We start from the raw sequence: 18,269 nt of genomic DNA, 5'->3' as shown, positions 1-18,269 counted from the left end.
TGATAAATATGATTGGCATAGAACTAGTATGAAAGTGTCTTAAATCTTCTTACCTTCAAAGAGATAGTAGAATTGTCTGCCACTGGAAATGCCGTTTCCCCACCTTCTTCGAAGTCATTGAGATAATAAAGAATTGTGATGAACCTGCGGACGCAGCAATTGCAGAAGAGTTCGTCACAACTGATTCAGTGAGCACTTCGGACTGAGACAGGTCTAACGCAGTTTGGATATAGCCTGAACAGTAGTCGATCTTTTCTTACTTTTCGCTGCGCATCATGCATCGCGCATCTTCTAAAAATGTTCTGCCAAGGAAAACGTTTCTAGCTAAAAGTCTGAAATAGCGTGCCAGTTGTTTAGTCAGTTTTTACCCCTGAAAGAGTTCAAGTAAGTATAAGCAGCATAGCTAGGTGAAGTATTTTGTCGTTATGTAGCACCTTTTGTAGTTGGCTATGGTTATCAACACCTTACTGCGTCTGCGTGTGTCGGCTTATGCTCCTGAGTTAGTGAAAGCCAGCCTTAACTAGCTGCTTATGTTATCAGCTTACCTGCAAAGACGACATTGTGGTGGTTTTAATGAGGGGTTTTGATGACAGCAAGGAACATCGGGTTCAAGACCGGAGTCGTAGTGAGCATGGTAATGACCAAATGTTTGGTAACGAACAACCTACAAAATAAACCAGGTTATAGAACGGTTTTATTTTGAGTGTTGAAAAGTAATTGATTTTGCATCAACTAAGCAACATGATTGGCTCAAAAAACTAGCGCCATTTTTTTTCCAATCAGGCGTTCGTTACTCCTAATTTGCATCATATCATATGTCATGTCATGTCATGTCATATCATGCCATATTATGTCATGTCAAGTCATGTCATGTCATGTCATATCATGTCATGTCATGTCATGTCATGTCATATCATGTCATGTCATGTCATGTCATATCATGTCATATCATGTCATATCATATCATGTTATATCATGTCATGTCATATCATGTCATATAATTATGCAAGCGCTAACTGTATAGTAGTACTTTCCTGTGGGTTTTGGTCAGTGTCATAAATTAATTGCAAGCAAATAGTAATAAGGCTGGCCATACATATGTATTCAGGAGAGGTAATTCATGAACATTACGTATACCTGCATTGATTCGCTGCCCTGAAGAATTTTCCTAGGGAGCTTTGTTAACTTGACTATTCTGCAACCAAATCAGTTTCTTTTCATAAATTAAAACCTACTTTAAAAAATAAAGTAATGACACTAAATTGAATTATGCAGTTAGAACAACTGGTCAATTTTGAGTTTGGTTTCTGGACTATATGAGTGACAACGAGCACAACATTGCCTCACATAATTTAACAGCCGGACGCATTTTCAGATTATCTGACCTCCTGGCAAAATTATGAAATTATTCCAGGAAACTTCTGAAGCGTGTTTTACATACATACCTTTCATGAAGGCGTCTTAGAATATGGTCAGCGCTCTTGTCTTGTCGTAGCCACGCAGTGTCGCTAAAGCGAAATTTATGGCGGGGACTCGAAGTCTTCAAAAACACCATGTATGAAAGAAATTTCTTTATGTTCCAATCACTGAAAAGTGAAGCCGTTATGCTCCCTGGAGGCAAGCAAATAAATATAAAATCAAGTCTTTCGTAAAAAGTGTTACAATGTAAACTATACGTGAGCAGTTTTTTATTTGAGACTAATATAATGATACAAAATATATACATCATGGAATTTTAGGAAGGGAATGGCTTTTAAAATCATTTCAGCGATCAGGGAATTGAACTTAAACACTTTTGTTTTGCTTTCGTTTATTTATTTACCTTCCTTTTGTTTACCCGCTATTCCTGAGCGTCTTAACCTTCAAGAGAGAGATCATTTCATATTTCAATTTAATATATATGAGTTCATTTCAAACCAAAAAAAATTAATATAAATTAATAAAAGTAAAAAAAAATCATGAAATCACACATGAAAAATATTTAAGAGTTAATACAATAGCACTCACATTTCGATTATTTCTTCATGCTTTAAGTGCAAAGTGTAATATTTCTGAGCAAATTTCTCGATCTGTAAAATGAAAAACAGGGAGTACTACTATATATGCATGCACATGTTGTGGTGACGACGATATTCCCATTCTAATTTTGAGTTGTTATGTCGTTTACCACTGTTGAAGTAATAGAGCATGTCGCTAATACAACTAAAATGTTATGGGCACAAAACTAGTTAAGGTGATTCTGTTTGACAATTGTTTCTTTGCTGTATTCCGTGATTCGTATCCTTACCTCTTGAATGTCAATGACGCCATCTTTGCTTGTATCCCATAAGGCGAAGTCTCGAGCAAAATAGTCCTTCTGGTCAAGAGTTGAGTTACTGTCTTACAAAAAAAAAATTCTGTAAATTAGGGGCAAGTTACAGGCTTGAAGCTTCTCGCTTAGTGCCATATATCATTTTTTTGGAATAGCACGAGTACCTTTACTAATATGTATCACTTTCCTGCACATAAAATAGCGAACAAAGGGTATCATTCCCGTTAAGAAACCTTGGAAGAGGTGGCACTAAAATGTCAGTGAAAATCGACATTGTTACATCACCTTATTTTTGGACTGACCTGGCCTCTTCGGTTAAATAACTTAGTTAAGGCCACTTGTAGTTACCATTTAATTTTAGCACAACTTCAAGACCTTTGATTTTGACTAGCCAGCGAATACAATCAGCCACAGACTTAAATCGGGCTTCATTTCGACCTGCTGATAATGGCATGTTCATCGGCACCCCTTTTTTTTATCCATGCACAGGATGACTAATTCCAGTCATTCAATAAGATTGCGGTACCTACCAGCTTCTTTCATGACCTCGTCCAGGTCCTTCTCATGCAACTGGCGTCCAACTTTACTCGTGCTAAGGCCTGTTTCCTTTGCAAGTGAAATCACGTGTTTGCACTCTTCATCGGTTAAAAAGTCAGGAATCTCTGGATTGGAGAAACAAAGTAAAATTATCACCCGGACATTTTATACCGAGCAGCCCATAACCAGCTCCCTTCGGTTTGCTTGTACTTCTCTATTCTCAATGCGCAGATCCCTCTATGAGTCGCGACCTCATCGATCCCGATAATGGTATTACATGTAATTGTATTCAACGTTGTCAATTAGTTGTCAATTGGCCAAGTCTTGGACTTGTCGTCTTGTTAAATATATACAGACAACAGCCATGATAGCTAGTGGGGCCACCTCATAGAAATAATTGAGCATTAAATTCTCGCAACGGTAAGGTCACAGTAGAGAAGAAGAAAGAAAACCTCTGGGACCAGCGGGTTTTAACGTTAGAGCTGAGTAAGTGACTTGGGAAGTTTAACACTAGTTCTTGACAGAAAACTCATTCTTTGTGATGTGATCCTTGCGTCACGATAATTTCCTTCTTTTTAAAAACTAACCGCAATCGAACAATCGTTATAATTAGGCCGGAATTCCAGCAGACTTTCTTAAATGAATTTCTCGAAGTCTACAGGCCACACTGTTTCCAACCGGTATGTTCTACGATATGGGTAAATGGAACACAACCCCGTGGAGATTATGTTAAATGTTTGTTAACTCGAAGCTGATAAAGCTATTTTGGATCGGGACCTTTCTGTAGATCACCTACGGGTGAGAAAGCTTCCCGTTAAAATATCATTATTAAGCTAAATTTACCGCTGTCGAAGATTTGGAACAGCTGACTGAGCATTAGCCCTTCATCGACATCTTAAGTCTATCTTACAGTGCCCTATGCTTATCAACAAGTTGGAAACCCTTGCTTGAGCGAGGTTTAAACAGCACATAAGAATGATTATCACTCACCGAACAGTAAAGGTTTCATTGCTCTGGTGATTAATTTGTAACTTCTCCCTTCTTCTAGTTCCACCCATCTCACGTGTCCTGTCTGTAATTTATGCAAGTAAATATAATTTTATAACAGAGCAGCAAAGGGGAATGATCGAGTTTACCAAGTTTTTTTTTATATAATCTAGGAGACACCAAGATGTAATCGGATGTCTTGTAGATACCGAGTGGAATTAATCGCGCTTATACGACTAACTGACAGACAACATCGAATTTGAAATTATAGCATGAAGTTCAGGGTGTTTTAGTGTGATAGAATAAGGAAACAGAACAAACACGTGTCTTCACGATTTCTCCTTCCTTTATAATGAAACTCCGTGAACCTTAATTAATCAAGTAACGACAAACTAACTACCCATAACACCAATCGGCATTGTCGTGGACACTATTACTCTTAATTCGTGGCAAAACATTTGTCGAAACCGCTTTAAACTAATTTCCTCTGGTGAATTATGGCAATCGCTTTGTTTCGTTTTGGTTGTTTATATCATAACCTGCAATTGCCTTACTGCATTTCTTTCTTAGCGCTCAAATCTACTTTCAGTTGCAAGGGATCAGATAAATACAAACACGTGGCTTTTCACAACGTTCTTCATCACGAAGCAAGGGCATTTTCTTATGAAAGACACTTTTCCTATTAGCAAATCTAGCAGGTCTTAGATAATATAACCAGCTGATCACATTGTTTAACTTGCCCGTTTTTCATGTTAGGGACCGTTCATTTTTTGTGAGGGAGGGGGGGCTGGTGGGATTTGGGAAGCACCATTTAAAAATCGCATGACCCCCCCTCAGCTTACCAATTTTTTCACATGGCCCCCCCTTATAGCGGTCATTTATTTGGGATGACCCCCCCCCAAAAAAAAATTGAACAAACAATATTTAGATTTCAACTTTTTTAATATTTCTCTATTATCCCCCTACTTCACGTTATTGTGCTCACTATGAAGACAATATTTACAATCTCTATACGACAGAGAGCTGTTGTTTAAAAAACAAATCAAAAGAAAGAGAAGTCAATTTCGGATCTCCTAGCCCTGAGCGTGTGGCATTTGGCCTCTCATTGGCATCTTCCTCATCTGAATTGATGCATGTAAGAATGACGTCACTTGAGTCATCTTCTCCCCCCAGAGTCAATGGCATCACTGTCATACTCATCATTGTCACTTTCATCCGTTTCACTGCTGTCAGCACTTGCCCTGTTGTCACTTTGTGTCAATGTCCTGGCATTTCTCAGTGTTGGTTGGCCAGCTCTGAGAGGACTCTTCTGCTGCAAGCATGAATGTCTTACAATTGCCTTTACTTTCTCACTCTTGCTGCTTTTCAAATGCTGCTTCAGCCTGTGGTGGTTTGAGTACTTGTTTAGTTCTGGAACACGTAGCTTTTTAAGCTTGGTTAGATCTTCGCACAACTCAGTCCAAGGATAATCCTACTCCCTACTTAACTTTGCCTTTTCTTCTGCTCTCTTTTTCTTTTTAAATTCCAGCACTTCAAGATGCTGAAGATAATCCACCACAAACTTCGATTTGACAATAAACTTATCTGCAAATAGAGCAACGCTCTCTGGGTCAGATAAAACCAGCCTGCCACTTCCATGCTCTTTCTTCTTTATATTGTTAATCCAATCGGGGAAAGAGCGCATTACTACATGAGCATCATGAAAGAGGCTCATTCCAAAATGCGCAATAATGGCGAAAGCGACGAGTCGTTTAAGAAAAGGTTTACAGCTGAACGATCCAGGCAGTTTGATATCTTACATGCAAAAGAAGCAATTTTTCTAGGTGCGGATGGCTGTTCAGAAAGGGCGAGTGAGTTTTCCATGCAAGGGCACCAGTTGAAGCCCAGTGATGGAAGAAAACTGAACTTCTCCATCAAAGAGCACAGAGCAATGGTGGAAAAGTTGAATGTCATATTGAAAGATGTTAAGGAACACGATTCCACACTCTTTCAGTCCAATGGGCTTGCTTTAAAGCAGGGCGAAGAATTTGCCCACAGTTTTAATGTAAAACAGATCAAATGTACAGAAGCTAAGTTGACGAAGGTCACGCAGGACATGGAAGAACTAGAAAATAAGAAGAGCAATTATAACAGCATATTCAAAGGCATACTCAAACAGCACATCAACAAAAGGAGAAGGAAAAAAGAAAACCGCAGAAAGTCAAATGAAAGAAAGAGGACGCGGACTGAAAACAACGTCCAACGAGTTTATGGAATCTGTGTTGGAAACCCGCTAGGAAATGATCTTCCACAATGCCTTGTGTACCCTCCTAGAACGGCCGTCCCGGAAGAGTGTCTTAAAGTTGAGGATGTTGCCACGTCGATATTTAGAAGAGATGGGCCATACATCGCCCAGCTCTTGGAAGGGAATTATTTCACCAATGCTGCAAGAAGCAGAATCACCACCAACCTTGAGCGGGAAGTCAGAGATTATGTTTACACCTTCATGTACCCTGAAGAGTACACTCTGACGGAAAGCATTGCTGCTTCTTGCAGCATTGGTGAAAGAGACTCCCATAGCAGCACAAGCGGCGACGAAGAACTCGACGACAGCGGAGATGAAGATGAGTGCCGGTGAAAGTTGCATTCGAAAATAACAGTGTTAAATACTTCTTTTCAGTAGCTACAAATGCTTTTTGTCGCCAAACGTTTTTTTAAAGCAGAAGGAAAGTTTGTAATAAATGTGTATCCTGCCTTCTATGTTTATTCTATAGCAATTTTTTTGATATTCAAACATTATGCCATTTTAAAGTTTTACTAAAATATTTCACGTGACCCCCCCTTTTTCCCTTATTTTTTTGGGATGGCCCCCCCCTCGAAAGCCATTTTTTTTCGCATGGCCCCCCCCCCCAAATCCCACCAGCCCCCCCTACCTTATAAAAAATGAACGGTCCCTTATTTTTGCTCGATAATGTTACAGTATGGTTATTTAGATATTTCTCAATGGTAAAGGAATAACAAGGCCGGCATAACGAAGCATACCTATAATTTTATCTACTAAGAACCAACAGAGCGCTCGTGAAAAAACTGGTTATCGTGTGATTTCCTAGTCGATTAAGTAAATTATATTCAAGTCCTCCACTTACCTTTAAGCCTTGCAAGCGAATAAGCTTGAAGCCATTGGCATTCTCACACGAGTCATCTAGACTCGAACATGTGGAGAGATTCTCGCCTTCCTCGAAACACGGTGTGGCAAACGGCCGTTTGTTCTTACGCGCGTTACCCTCTAAGCTGCAAAACTGAATCAAATTGAATAAAAAAGATACAAGTGAAATTCTGTCGAGATTCATATGTTTAGAGCTTTGACAAAATGATACGACCGATACAGATGTTATCCGTTTAAGTTCCCTACATGGTATTCCCAGTTATCAATTATTAGATACATTCAGTCCTACCCACCGGTTGTTATCATGATGGTTACTTGTGGTTACTTTGTCAATGACGGGAAACTTGTTCTTGTTCATTTTTGCTTCAGCTGAGAAGATTACGAAGACCCGATAGTTCTTACGTTAGTTGAGATCTTATGTTAGCTGCGAGCAGGCTCTGTCGATATGTGGCCTTATTATTTGCACGCTTGATTTCTTGGCCTTCTGCGCGGGCTGTTCTTGCGGCAGTGAACGCATCTGTCCACATCCTCGTTCTTAGGGTTTTTGCTTCAACAACCCATCCATAACCTGCGCCCAGACGTCTAATATTTCCTTGTCTCACGCAGAAAATTAAAGTGTGCATTATCCCGATACGTTCTACCATTCACATGTAGAAAAATCAATAAATACTTTATCCAGTAGGATGACTATTTAACACAAAGTCAGAGACGGAAATTTATGCGTAAAACAGGTGAAATAGGTAGACCACCCATCCAAGGATGAAAGAATACTCCAGCACTAGAGTCGCGGCATGGGGCGAAAGTTAAAAAAGGGACAAGATATATAGATATATTAAATTGCTTTTTAGCAATGAATAAAATGACGGACTGAAATCTCAGAACAACGTAAATTAACAAATTGACGTCAGTTCTTCATGCGTCTGTCCTGTTATTGATCATGAATTTCGTCATAACTTTGTCAAAATAGCTGTGGATCCGCAGACTACTTTGACAATGTTATGACGAAATTCATTGTCAAATTGTCCGCTCTCACTCGTTGACGCATCCGATAAATTATAAATTAATGTGTCTGTCCGCTCATTGTCAATGGAAATTAACCAACGAGATCGCGAGAATTTCTACAGTTTTTGTAAAAATAATATTTGACTGATGAAGGAAAATACTACGAATTCCTGTTGGTTCCCTTTGGTTGTACCATAACAGTTCACGGAGAGTTAAGTTTTTCACAGCGAGCAACTGTTGATAGTCTCTAAATGAAAGTTTCTAAATGGGACTTGGCGTGCCCTCAGGAAATCAATTTATTGGAAATTTGTCGATGTAAATCATAAAGCGCGCGCGTCCACGCCACTTTCTGATTGGCTAGTTCTGATTGTGCGTATGCAATTTACCCTTGACCAAAGCAATTTTCTCTTTTGCCTTGGTACTCTCTCCTCCGCCGCCAGGGTTCAACCCCTATATAATAAAAATTATATAGAGCGGGGAAGAGAGAGTTTAGGGACAGGAATGGGATATGTTTAGTATGCCCTCTAGGCAATGTGTCGATGTATTTTTTGAAGAAGAAATGATAGGTTGTTGTTTGTAATTTCAAATGTGATCTGTGCGATGCAGATTACGTTTGTTATATCACTCGTCATCTTTACCAGCGCATCGAAGAGCATAGAACCTCTGCTATTGGCAAGCACTTAAAACAAGGTAACCGTGTCAAGTGGCCTGACCTGTCTACTGATGTTTTTCGTGTTAAAAAAAATAGTGCCAAGGAAAACTGCACTGTTTAATTCACGAAACATTTTTTTTTATTTTTGAAAAAAAAATAAATAAATAAAGCTCAAAACACAGAGGGACTCAACTCGTGCGAAAGTATTTATCTAAGTTTATTCCGTACGCGTTTAACTGTTGCCACTTATGAACTCTTATTACTCCGTGGTACACTTTAATATACTTTTGCACCTTTCACGCTATATACTAAAATCTCGACCGTTATCTTCTTTCTCTACTAGATGCTGCATTCAAGATGACTTCGAAACGTTGCAGTTTTCGTATCAGTAATAATAGGTCTGATACACTTTTTTATTAAAACACTCCAAAACCGTTTTTCAATTGAGCGTCGTAAAAACACAACCAAATCCATTATTCTGAGGACAGCCCATGGCAAATGATCAAACATTCCCATAAAGCAATCAAACTCGAACGGCATGTATGGTTTTTTTCCATATTGGATGAGAATGTGGTGCGAATTTTAGTGCTACACATGTAATGCAAAACCAGTCCAATACGAATTATTTTCGACATTCAAGCGGAAACCACTTTAGTATTGTCAAGTTTACCGGAAAATTCCTCTCGTCGAAATTATTGTCAAAATAGCAATTCCAGTGCCTTGACAATCGTTTGACTCTGTAAAGAAAGTTTCTCCTTCTTCTTGTTTGAATTCGCCGATTGGCAACATGAGCGCGTCGTTTTATAGGAGATGTAACAAAACGTTTGATCACCGTTTACTGAAAATCGGAGCTCCTCAACGTTTTCCTCTGCGATATATACTTGGAAGATGCTGGTTGGACTTATAAGGTGTTGTTATCCAGTGATTGGCGATCCACTTGCTTCCTCGTCTGACGTCACAGCCTCCATGCAGAGTGTACGGGTCTCTCTCCCCAAGCCACTCGCTGTTGGAGTCAAGGAGGTGATTATACCACATAATCGCTGTGCCTCGTTTAGGTGCAATCACCAGATTGGCTTCCTGGCAGTAGTTACTTAGATTGAAAGGGTCGCCTTCTTTACCTCGTTTCGATATCAGCATCTGGTGAATTCAAAAACACTCTTTGCTTATTTTAATTAGCCTTAGTCACACTGTTGCCAGAGCCACCGTGCATATCTCTACTTCTGACTTTTCTTAGCTTCAGGACTAGGAACGCCCCTCTATACCGAAAGGAAAACTTATTTCCAATCTTTACGACTTAAAATCCTTCTCAGTCTTTACCTTAGTTTGCTAAAAAGAAGATAAATGCTAGAGAGGATTGACTGAGATAACAAAATACAGCTTTATTAGTCGTCCTGCATGTACTGTTTTCCGTCAGAGACTGCTTCCATCTTCGTGCGGTACTCAGCATTTTGAAACCACCAATAGGCCCTTTGCAGCTAAGCCATCACGTGACCTACTTTTCATAAAATTATGGGCTATAACTTAACGAATGCCAGAAATGGAAAAAGCATGTCGAAAATATCAAAATGGCCAAGTTTGAGGCCCCCATCACCAGAGAATGAGATTTTATGATGGTCTGAATTTTTGAAAGAATAAGAAGATTTGTATGGAAAAATGTTGCTGGAGAGCAAGACCTTGCTCTTCAGCAACATTTTCCATACGAATCCTCTAAATTTTCCGAAAATTCAAACTATGGTATAAACTTACTCGTTTTTTCCTGGGGCCTCAAACTTGGCCTCTTTGGTATTTTCGATGCGCTCTTTCCATTTCTGGCATTCTTTAAGTTATAGTCCATAATACAAAAATTTTTTAGGAAAAAATTGGTCACGTGACCCCAGCTGCAAAGGGCCTATTTACCTTTCTTAAAGATGACTTCCAGTCCGTACTGCGCAGTCTCAGCTCCCTAATGCTTATAAGCGTTAAAAATCTCACTCAATGGAATGCGAATCGATGTAGGGTTATTCGTTACGTACCGCTGCACATACCGTATCTTTGAGGCCTTTCAAATTCTTTTTCCAACAGCTTCACTAATTTTTACAGCTGCGAAGTTGTTTCATCAAGCGATATGAGAAAAACGAAGCATAAAGATTCGACCGCTTCGCATCCATAATGGCGGTTGTCTTGAAACTTTGAATTTACTTTGTGTAAGTAGTTGCGAAATGTCAACATTTTGTGATGTCTGGACAGTGGAAATTATCTTTAAAGTCATGGGTAATTAGGACCATAAATAAAAGGCCTCTTTTTTCGTACTAATACTGCGTTCTGTTAGGATGAATATAGTGCATGTGTGTAAATCTCCAATAGCTTTCTATTAAATTTCATTGTCCATCAGTTGATCTGCCATTAACGTTATAAACACCTTACGCCATTTTTTCTTGTACACTTAGTCTCTAATCTTTCTCAATGAACGACACTTTGTCAAGCGTAAAGAAGCTCGTAGTGAGGGGTATAGAAGATCATTACCCCTTTGGCAACAATAGGAGTAAATTTATGATTTTAATTCATTTATGATAACATGCAAGATCTTAAATCACAACCAGATCTCACCGATTCATTTAGAGTTGAGTTATCAGCGACAATAAAAGCCGTTTCTCCTCCTTCTTCTACATCATTCAGGTAATAGAGAATTGTCGCCATCCTAATGGAGGTGGAAAAGAAAAGTCTGAAAATCTGCTGCCAGGGAAATCAAGACAACCTAAAAGACATCCTGTGCTTAACTCTGAACATCGGACATCTTCGTTTATCTGTTGTTGCTTCATCCGATAGCATTGTTTGAAGCGTAAGCGTGGCCATCAATTAAATGTCTCCCACGTGGTCTAGTGGTTAGGATTCGGCGCTCTCACCGCCGCGGCCCGGGTTCGATTCCCGGCGTGGGAACATCCATTTTTTAAAAAAATTTCTTTTTGAGTTCGCCGGCCGGCATTTTGAATTAGTATACTACATTACTTTTGAATTTTAACAGCATTAAACTTACAACTAAAGGCATACATGCTTCAGATATTACAACGCTCAATGCAGGCAGGCCAAACGAACAGATAAAACCAAACATAGCTAATTTGATGGGATAAAGAATGTTTCTCGCAACTGTCCTTTGCTTGCTATCAAAAGCATCTTAACTGTTTAGCCGTTTACATCATTATTGAATTATCAGCCATATGTGCCGAACAACCTGAACCTAAAATACGTCGATTCTTTTGCTTAATTTCCTAAGCAATCCCACGTGGTCTAGTGGTTAGGATTCGGCGCTCTCACCGCCGCGGCCCGGGTTCGATTCCCGGCGTGGGAAATTTACTGTAGGCCAGTCCAATTTTTGGTAACCTTTCAATGCTTATATTCATTTTTTATTGCTTATCGACACTAATACTGAAACATGATGATGGCGTCATTGTTCATCCCCGGCCCCTCCGCTCTGTTAAAAAAATGCATGGGGAAAAATACCCGTATCGATAAGGCTTTCCAGTAATGGAGTCTCCTGTAGAAGATTCAATAGAGTTTGACCTATTCTCGTCCCCATGGCCCTTTTCACTTCTCTCAGCTGGTGGTACCTTGGCATGCCCCGCCGGCTAAGAGAAGCAAAAAGGGCTGTAGGGACGAGAATGAGTTCGACCCTCTTCACAGTTGGACCTTGAGACGTTTTGTTTGAAACTCGTTTTAATTATCTTCTTAAATACAGCCGAACCTCCCGAAAGCGACCACCCAAACTGTCAAGCCTGGGTGGTCGCTTACTGGAGGTGGTTTCTTAAGAGAGCTTAGACCGATATTAAGTCAAAATTTTGGCTCATCAGCATATGGTAACTGTAGAGACTTACACCATCATGCGACAGTGCTCATCCAAACCCATATAATAACCTTTAATACCCACAAAAATGTTTAAGCCTTCCAAGGGTATTTATTCAGAGTATCATGGATAGTTTCTGATAAGCTGCAACTCCTCATTATCCAATTTTAGCGCTATTATCTGTCAAGTGGTCCCTTACGGGAGGTAAAAAACAAAAGAAAGTTTCGAACATTTTGCTCTAAAATTAAAGTGGTCGCGGTCGCTTACGAAAGGTGGTCGCTTACATTAGGTTCCAAATATAGTGATTTGACTTGGTGACGTTTGGTGTTTTGGGAAACTGGTAACTGAGGAGAGGTTGTTGCTTACAAGGAGGTGGTCGCAGCTGGAGGTTCGACTGTTGTACAATGGACATTCTTTAGTTAGCTAGCCACTTTCAAAAATAAAAACAGATCAGGCTGGTAAAAGGTCTACGTATGTTCATTTCTAGTTTTTACACCGGGCAAAAGAACTTTTTCTACTCTAAGACTGGTTTCCATTAACAAAGCAAGCACAAGTGCAAGTACAAGCATATTCAAGCATAACAGCTCCTGAGTTTAACTTGAAAAAGGTTTCTTCCGCCTCTGAGCATTTGAGCAAAATAGCGGAGGCCGCGGCTGATATTGATAAAATGTTTTCCCAGGTTGTTCTGAACTATAAAATACATTGTATGAAAAAGAGTGCAGGGATTTTAAAGACAGAAATAAAAACATCCAATTGTCAAGTAAAATTCACGATCTCCAAGTCGCAGCTCCTCCACGAGGTTGTAAAAAAAATCACCTTGGCTTCTTCTTTCATCAAAAAATCCCTGGCCCAAAGACATTTTGTTTTTCTTCTTCTTTATTACATGGAAGTCGCCTTTGCTTTCTTCGTCGCAAGAGTAGAAGAAACAACACACTCGACGCTTAAGAGTTTATGTCGTCAGAGGGTGGCAAAGGTGGGGTACCAATCACACATCACGCCGAATTTTTCTGTAAAATCACGCATCACGGAGAATTTTTTTTTCACCAATCAAACGTCACGTAAAGAGAACTAAGTACATCGTCAATTTAACTTTCTAGACCCTAAAAGCGTCGTTAAAAGAAGAACTTTGCCGATTCAACCACAAAAATGCATCGGCAAATGTGTGACCTCTCAAGCGAAAACGTTCCTCACGGTATCCGTTCGAACGGGTGAACACAAGGCAAGTGAACTAGCCTGGGAACAGGCTCCCAGCAAGGGCGAAAAAAAATCCGGCGGGGACGGAAAAACACTCCGGCGAGCGAAGCGAGTCGTTCAGCGCGAAAAAAAGAATTCTGCGAATTGCGCTCCCCCTCGCTCTCCCCGCTCGCCTTAGACCACACTAGGCTAGCTCGCACAAAACCCTTTAACCCAACCGGGAGCCTGTTCGCAAGCTACAAGTGAGCGGATAATTTGAATAGCGATAGTCAATTTACTTATTCCGAGATATCTTAAGACCACTTGGTTCTACATGAATTGATAACCACTGGATATAATGAGTAATGACACATGGTACGATTGACTGAAATGAAAACTGTGAAGGTAATTGAGATGTAGGCTGTGTAGGTATGTGGGGGATAAATGAGATGCAGACTGTATAGGTATATGTAGGAGATTAATGAGATGTAGGATGTGTAGGTATGTGTGGGGGATTAATGAAAAGTGGGCTGTGTAGGTATATGTAAGGGATTAATGAAATGCGGGCTGTGAGGGGATATTGGGGGGATATTTAGGGGGAGGTATTGCTTTAAGAGAGATTAAGAGAGCTGTGTATATTGCGGTGGAGTTAACTGACCGCCCAACCATCCGGGTGGTGTCGCACTTATAAAGCGAAAGAACAAAAGGCTTGGCTGTCAGCCAATGAGAAAGCACTGACGTCATAGCCAAACTCGACAAACGTTTCTGACACCGGCTGGATTTGATTATTCAAAATGGCGGACATGCTAATTTGCCAAACATTCTTTATATGCACGCTTATGTTCTGTAACAGCTTTGTAATTTATGCTATACGTACAGTTACATATTAAAACACGCGTTCACCTTGTGTATCTTGAGTTACAGTAGCCAGATTAAGCCTTGATTGAGGACGTCCGTTTATTAAAGGTTCTCTCTGCAATCTAATATTACACATTGCAGCGAAAGGGTAGTTCAAATTCGTCGACAACGTCTACCGTCTACGAATGCCTACGAGCGAAAACAACTTCCGGTGCCTCGCCGCCTAAAGCATCACAATTTTCAATGTTATTCCACCAGATGTCATTGTCTCCGCAACATTCAGATTTGAGATCAATTAAGTAGCGAAATCATCGAGAACTGGAAGCTATGGAAAGAGAAATACTGTAATAATTACTTGGTTTGGAGCGGTAAAGCCCCGAGTATCAACTCACCATGTTCGATGACGTTATTGATGGCGATGGCCTTTAAGTGTTCAAATCCTTAAGCTATACTGAAGAAGAAGATGCAAGCGATTGCCGTATAGTAATGGGGAAGACATGAGGACCCGCATAGAGTATTTTTTGGCTCGCCGCTTGAAGCCATAGTTGCTACAGACGCTAACATTGATCTAATTAAGTGTTCCAAAATCTAATTAATTGATTTCATCGTTTAAGCCAATCGTAGAGCGTAGAGAAACTTGATCTTGATTGCCATTGTCAACGCTCTCGCAGTTGGAGTTTGGTTTGAACCAAAAATATACATCCGGCATTTGAAGCTTTTGACTCGCGCGGCGATAGAAGCCAGAGCTGAAAATAAAAGAATGGATGTCGTACGATACAAAAGAAAAAAATCAACTCATTGAAGTACACGCTTCTCGATTTTATTTAATAATAATTTAGCGTAGCGCTTTGCGAATTGAAGCAAGAACGAGCCGGCCAATGTTCGAAAAAATAAAAAATCCTTCTTGTCGTTTTTATATACAGCATATCAATCTCGCGGAGCTCGCTATTTATTGGTTAACGATAAACCCAAAACCGACGCCCAAGTATTCACTCATCCATTTCGTCACCCAAAATATTGCGTAAAAGTGTTTTCATGTTTCTCCCCAGTTCCGACATTTACATTCAATATTTCTGAGTCAAATACTGCTTGAAAAACGCCACAAAACCGGCAGTAAAAGCCAAATGACGACATAGGAGATGCACACGATGTCGAAAATGGCGTTTTCACCGTGTGGCGTGCTAAAATTTTATAACGAAACAGTTCAGCCGTTTGGAGAGTAATCGCAAATTCTTTCCAAACTGGTTAATTAAACATTTAACTGTTTTCCATCTCCTCTACTCGCCAAAGCGCGGCAATAATTAGACATTACAATAGTTTGCGATCGTGCGAGCAATTAAGAGAAACGTTGCGCATTTTCCCTCAGGAACAGAAAATTCCTTAACAATTGATTAACTGATAGAGTGACAGTGTGCTTGCTGACCAAGTTTTCCTATTTAACAATAAAGCACTCATAAATAGACGGAAACCGTGTATATTCCCCTTTGTGTTCAGTTGTCAGTACTTGAACCCAACCTTGCGAGTAGGAGAGTGAAGGGTCAAATGAGTCCGAGTCAATGTTTCCATCACCCTTATTCAGAACAAGCGTAACATGCTTTATTCAGGCTAACCTGAGCGATATTTGAGCTAACTGGAGTCGAGTTGCCCCAAGCGAGAAACTCGCGGGACCGTGGAAACCACGCAAGATACAAGATGTGGCTTTCAGGATTAATCGAACGCCTGAATTCAACTTTCCATCCGCGTTTACCAGGTAAAATTAAAAACCACGAATAATATCATTACCATCGCTGCAGTTTAAGCTGAGTTTCAAGCCAGGCATTGTATTCATAGCAATATACGCATTTGACCATTTTGGGGTCTTGTTATTGTAAAAAACAAATTGACTTCATTTTTTTATGCGTCTGCCCTCTTATTGATGATAAATTTCGTCATAACAACGTCAGAGTTTACTGCGGAACCACTTGCCTGCGGCCCGTGGTTCCACAGCCACTTTGACAATGTTATGACGCAATTTATCATCAACAAGAGGACAGACGTATAAAAACTGACGTCAATTTGTTAACAAGTAGTGAAACATTGTGACCTTTCCTGAAACTTAATAGGGAATATTGTGGTGCGCTTAGATTTTGACTTCGTGACTTGACGTTTCTATGACAAACATATTTGCACTTAAATTTATTTAGGTGAGAGTAAACTAATTCAAAGTCGGTTAAAATACTGGTTAAGGTGATTGTCAATAGTTTCCAGCTCTTTTTATCACTTCTACTTTGATAGACCAATACTACTACTCTTTTTTCAATGATCCTGCAATGGCATCACACAAATGCCCAATCATTGTTAACAAGTTGTGCTCATCCTTTTTATATAACACTTTACCATTTTAACAATAAAACCTGTCAAAAACACTCTTAATTTTAGCTTTAAGTACTTATAACCCAAAAACGAGCTCAATGATCCTCATTTTTAATCATGGAATTGTGATAACCATGATAAGATGAAACCTTTTGCAAAGTTTCAAAAATTCGTTGTAGGGGGTCCACAGCCACCTTAAATTTTCGACCCCACCAAGAGTCAAATACTCGGAGCCTCCAGCTCCCATAGTAACCCTTGGAGTCAACCCTTTTCGCCCCCTTTTTTATTTATAGCATTTGACCTCCTGTGAGTTTTCATAGGGACCCACGCCTTTAAAACGCCCAATCAGATCATAATTATTTTAACATTCCACTATAGTTACGGAAGCCGTAATCGCACGTTATGATGAATAAAAATAGAAGGAAAGTGGGCTGACAATTCCAAACAAAGCTCAATGTTGTTTCTTCCTTCGAAATAACAAAGTTTCTACATTGCTTTATCCGGGCTCAGTTTTCAGAAGCTAAAATCAATGGATCGTACACTACAGGCAGGATTGTTCCAAGATCGATGAGAAAGTTTGCAGATACGAGCTATACAGACACACACTGTCTGCCCCGAACTAATTGTGCGCTAGATAGAGGTAGAAGGCCTATTGGGCCATTTATTTAAACTTTTGAGAGCACTCGCCATTCGAGCGAGTGACTCCCAAAATGACTGTAATTTTAACTCGCCCACGCAGAAAAATGCCTCCGCTCCCAAAAGTACTCTCCGCAATGACTCAAAAACCATATGTTTTGGGGGGTAACTCGTAATCACGGAAGAGCAGCTTGCCATTTCGTGTTGGGCTTTCTCAGACTTGTTCTGCCTCCTTCGGATCACGGACCGATTTCACTGTTTATCCTCGTCAGTTTTATCATCAACCTTTTGACACGTTTCCGTCGTTTTACCTGAAAAACAGCTTAACGAACAGCTGGCACTTCCTAATTCGCCTATATCCCTAGAATCGAGACATTGGGGAAGTCAAACAACTTGTCGGCACGTGGAAGTTATACTAAAAGAGACCAGCCGTAGAGACCAGCCTAGAGGCCAGCCGTATCACTATATACATACACGTGTAACCGTTATCTAAATTATTACTAAGAAAAAAACGGATTTCATTTTGCCCCGTTTATGAAACAATAAGTTGCATTTTATTGCCAAATTAGTTAAGCTTCTCGAAAGATTAAAAAGGTATGATTTAGAGATATTCTTGCTAAAATAGAAAATAAAAAGGACTGTTGTCATTATTTAAGCTTAAATAATTTCCTAAAACTGAAAATCGTACTCGCCAAACGGGTGAGTGATCTTTGATTGGTACTCATCCGACGCCGCTTTTTACGTTCATGTAGGCTAGCAGGCGAGCGCTAATTTTTAACACTCCTGAGCTACAGTTAAT

The 18,269-nt window shown here is 39.9% G+C and overlaps 2 protein-coding genes and 2 non-coding genes across 5 annotated transcripts in view; 2 read left to right on the top strand and 2 right to left on the bottom strand.

The window, feature by feature from the left end:
* LOC110041855 (transmembrane prolyl 4-hydroxylase-like) overlaps nt 1-8,691 on the bottom strand; it is a 10,546-nt gene extending 1,855 nt beyond the window's left edge. Inside the window, exons 1-10 of the mRNA XM_020747181.2 lie at nt 6,961-8,691; nt 3,839-3,920; nt 2,842-2,973; nt 2,288-2,379; nt 2,008-2,069; nt 1,823-1,860; nt 1,446-1,611; nt 1,138-1,195; nt 546-664; nt 54-144 (exon numbers count right to left, since the gene is read on the bottom strand). Coding sequence (XP_020602840.2) covers nt 54-144; nt 546-664; nt 1,138-1,195; nt 1,446-1,611; nt 1,823-1,860; nt 2,008-2,069; nt 2,288-2,379; nt 2,842-2,973; nt 3,839-3,920; nt 6,961-7,164 — 1,044 coding nt within the window. The 5' untranslated portion in view covers nt 7,165-8,691. The remainder of the gene's footprint in view (nt 1-53; nt 145-545; nt 665-1,137; nt 1,196-1,445; nt 1,612-1,822; nt 1,861-2,007; nt 2,070-2,287; nt 2,380-2,841; nt 2,974-3,838; nt 3,921-6,960) is intronic.
* Nucleotides 8,692-9,005: 314 nt separating this feature from the next.
* The window catches only part of LOC110041834 (transmembrane prolyl 4-hydroxylase-like), a 36,073-nt gene continuing 26,809 nt past the window's right edge, over nt 9,006-18,269 (bottom strand). For both annotated transcript variants that reach the window (XM_089297344.1, XM_020747158.2), the window contains exons 13-14: nt 11,221-11,311; nt 9,006-9,771 (exon numbers count right to left, since the gene is read on the bottom strand). In XM_089297344.1, the coding sequence (XP_089153470.1) occupies nt 9,490-9,771; nt 11,221-11,311 (373 nt within the window). In that variant the 3' untranslated portion in view covers nt 9,006-9,489. The remainder of the gene's footprint in view (nt 9,772-11,220; nt 11,312-18,269) is intronic.
* Nucleotides 11,479-11,550, top strand: Trnae-cuc (transfer RNA glutamic acid (anticodon CUC)). Its single transcript has one exon. It is a non-coding gene; the product is annotated as a tRNA-Glu (tRNA).
* On the top strand, nt 11,888-11,959 carry Trnae-cuc (transfer RNA glutamic acid (anticodon CUC)). Its single transcript has one exon. It is a non-coding gene; the product is annotated as a tRNA-Glu (tRNA).

The sequence above is a fragment of the Orbicella faveolata genome, unplaced genomic scaffold (assembly GCF_042242905.1).
Source record: "Orbicella faveolata isolate gen_17 unplaced genomic scaffold, um_ofav_v1 contig_3, whole genome shotgun sequence".
Lineage (NCBI taxonomy): Eukaryota > Metazoa > Cnidaria > Anthozoa > Scleractinia > Merulinidae > Orbicella > Orbicella faveolata.
Note: the sequence above shows the minus strand (reverse complement) of the source record. Positions and strands in the feature narration are given on the sequence as shown.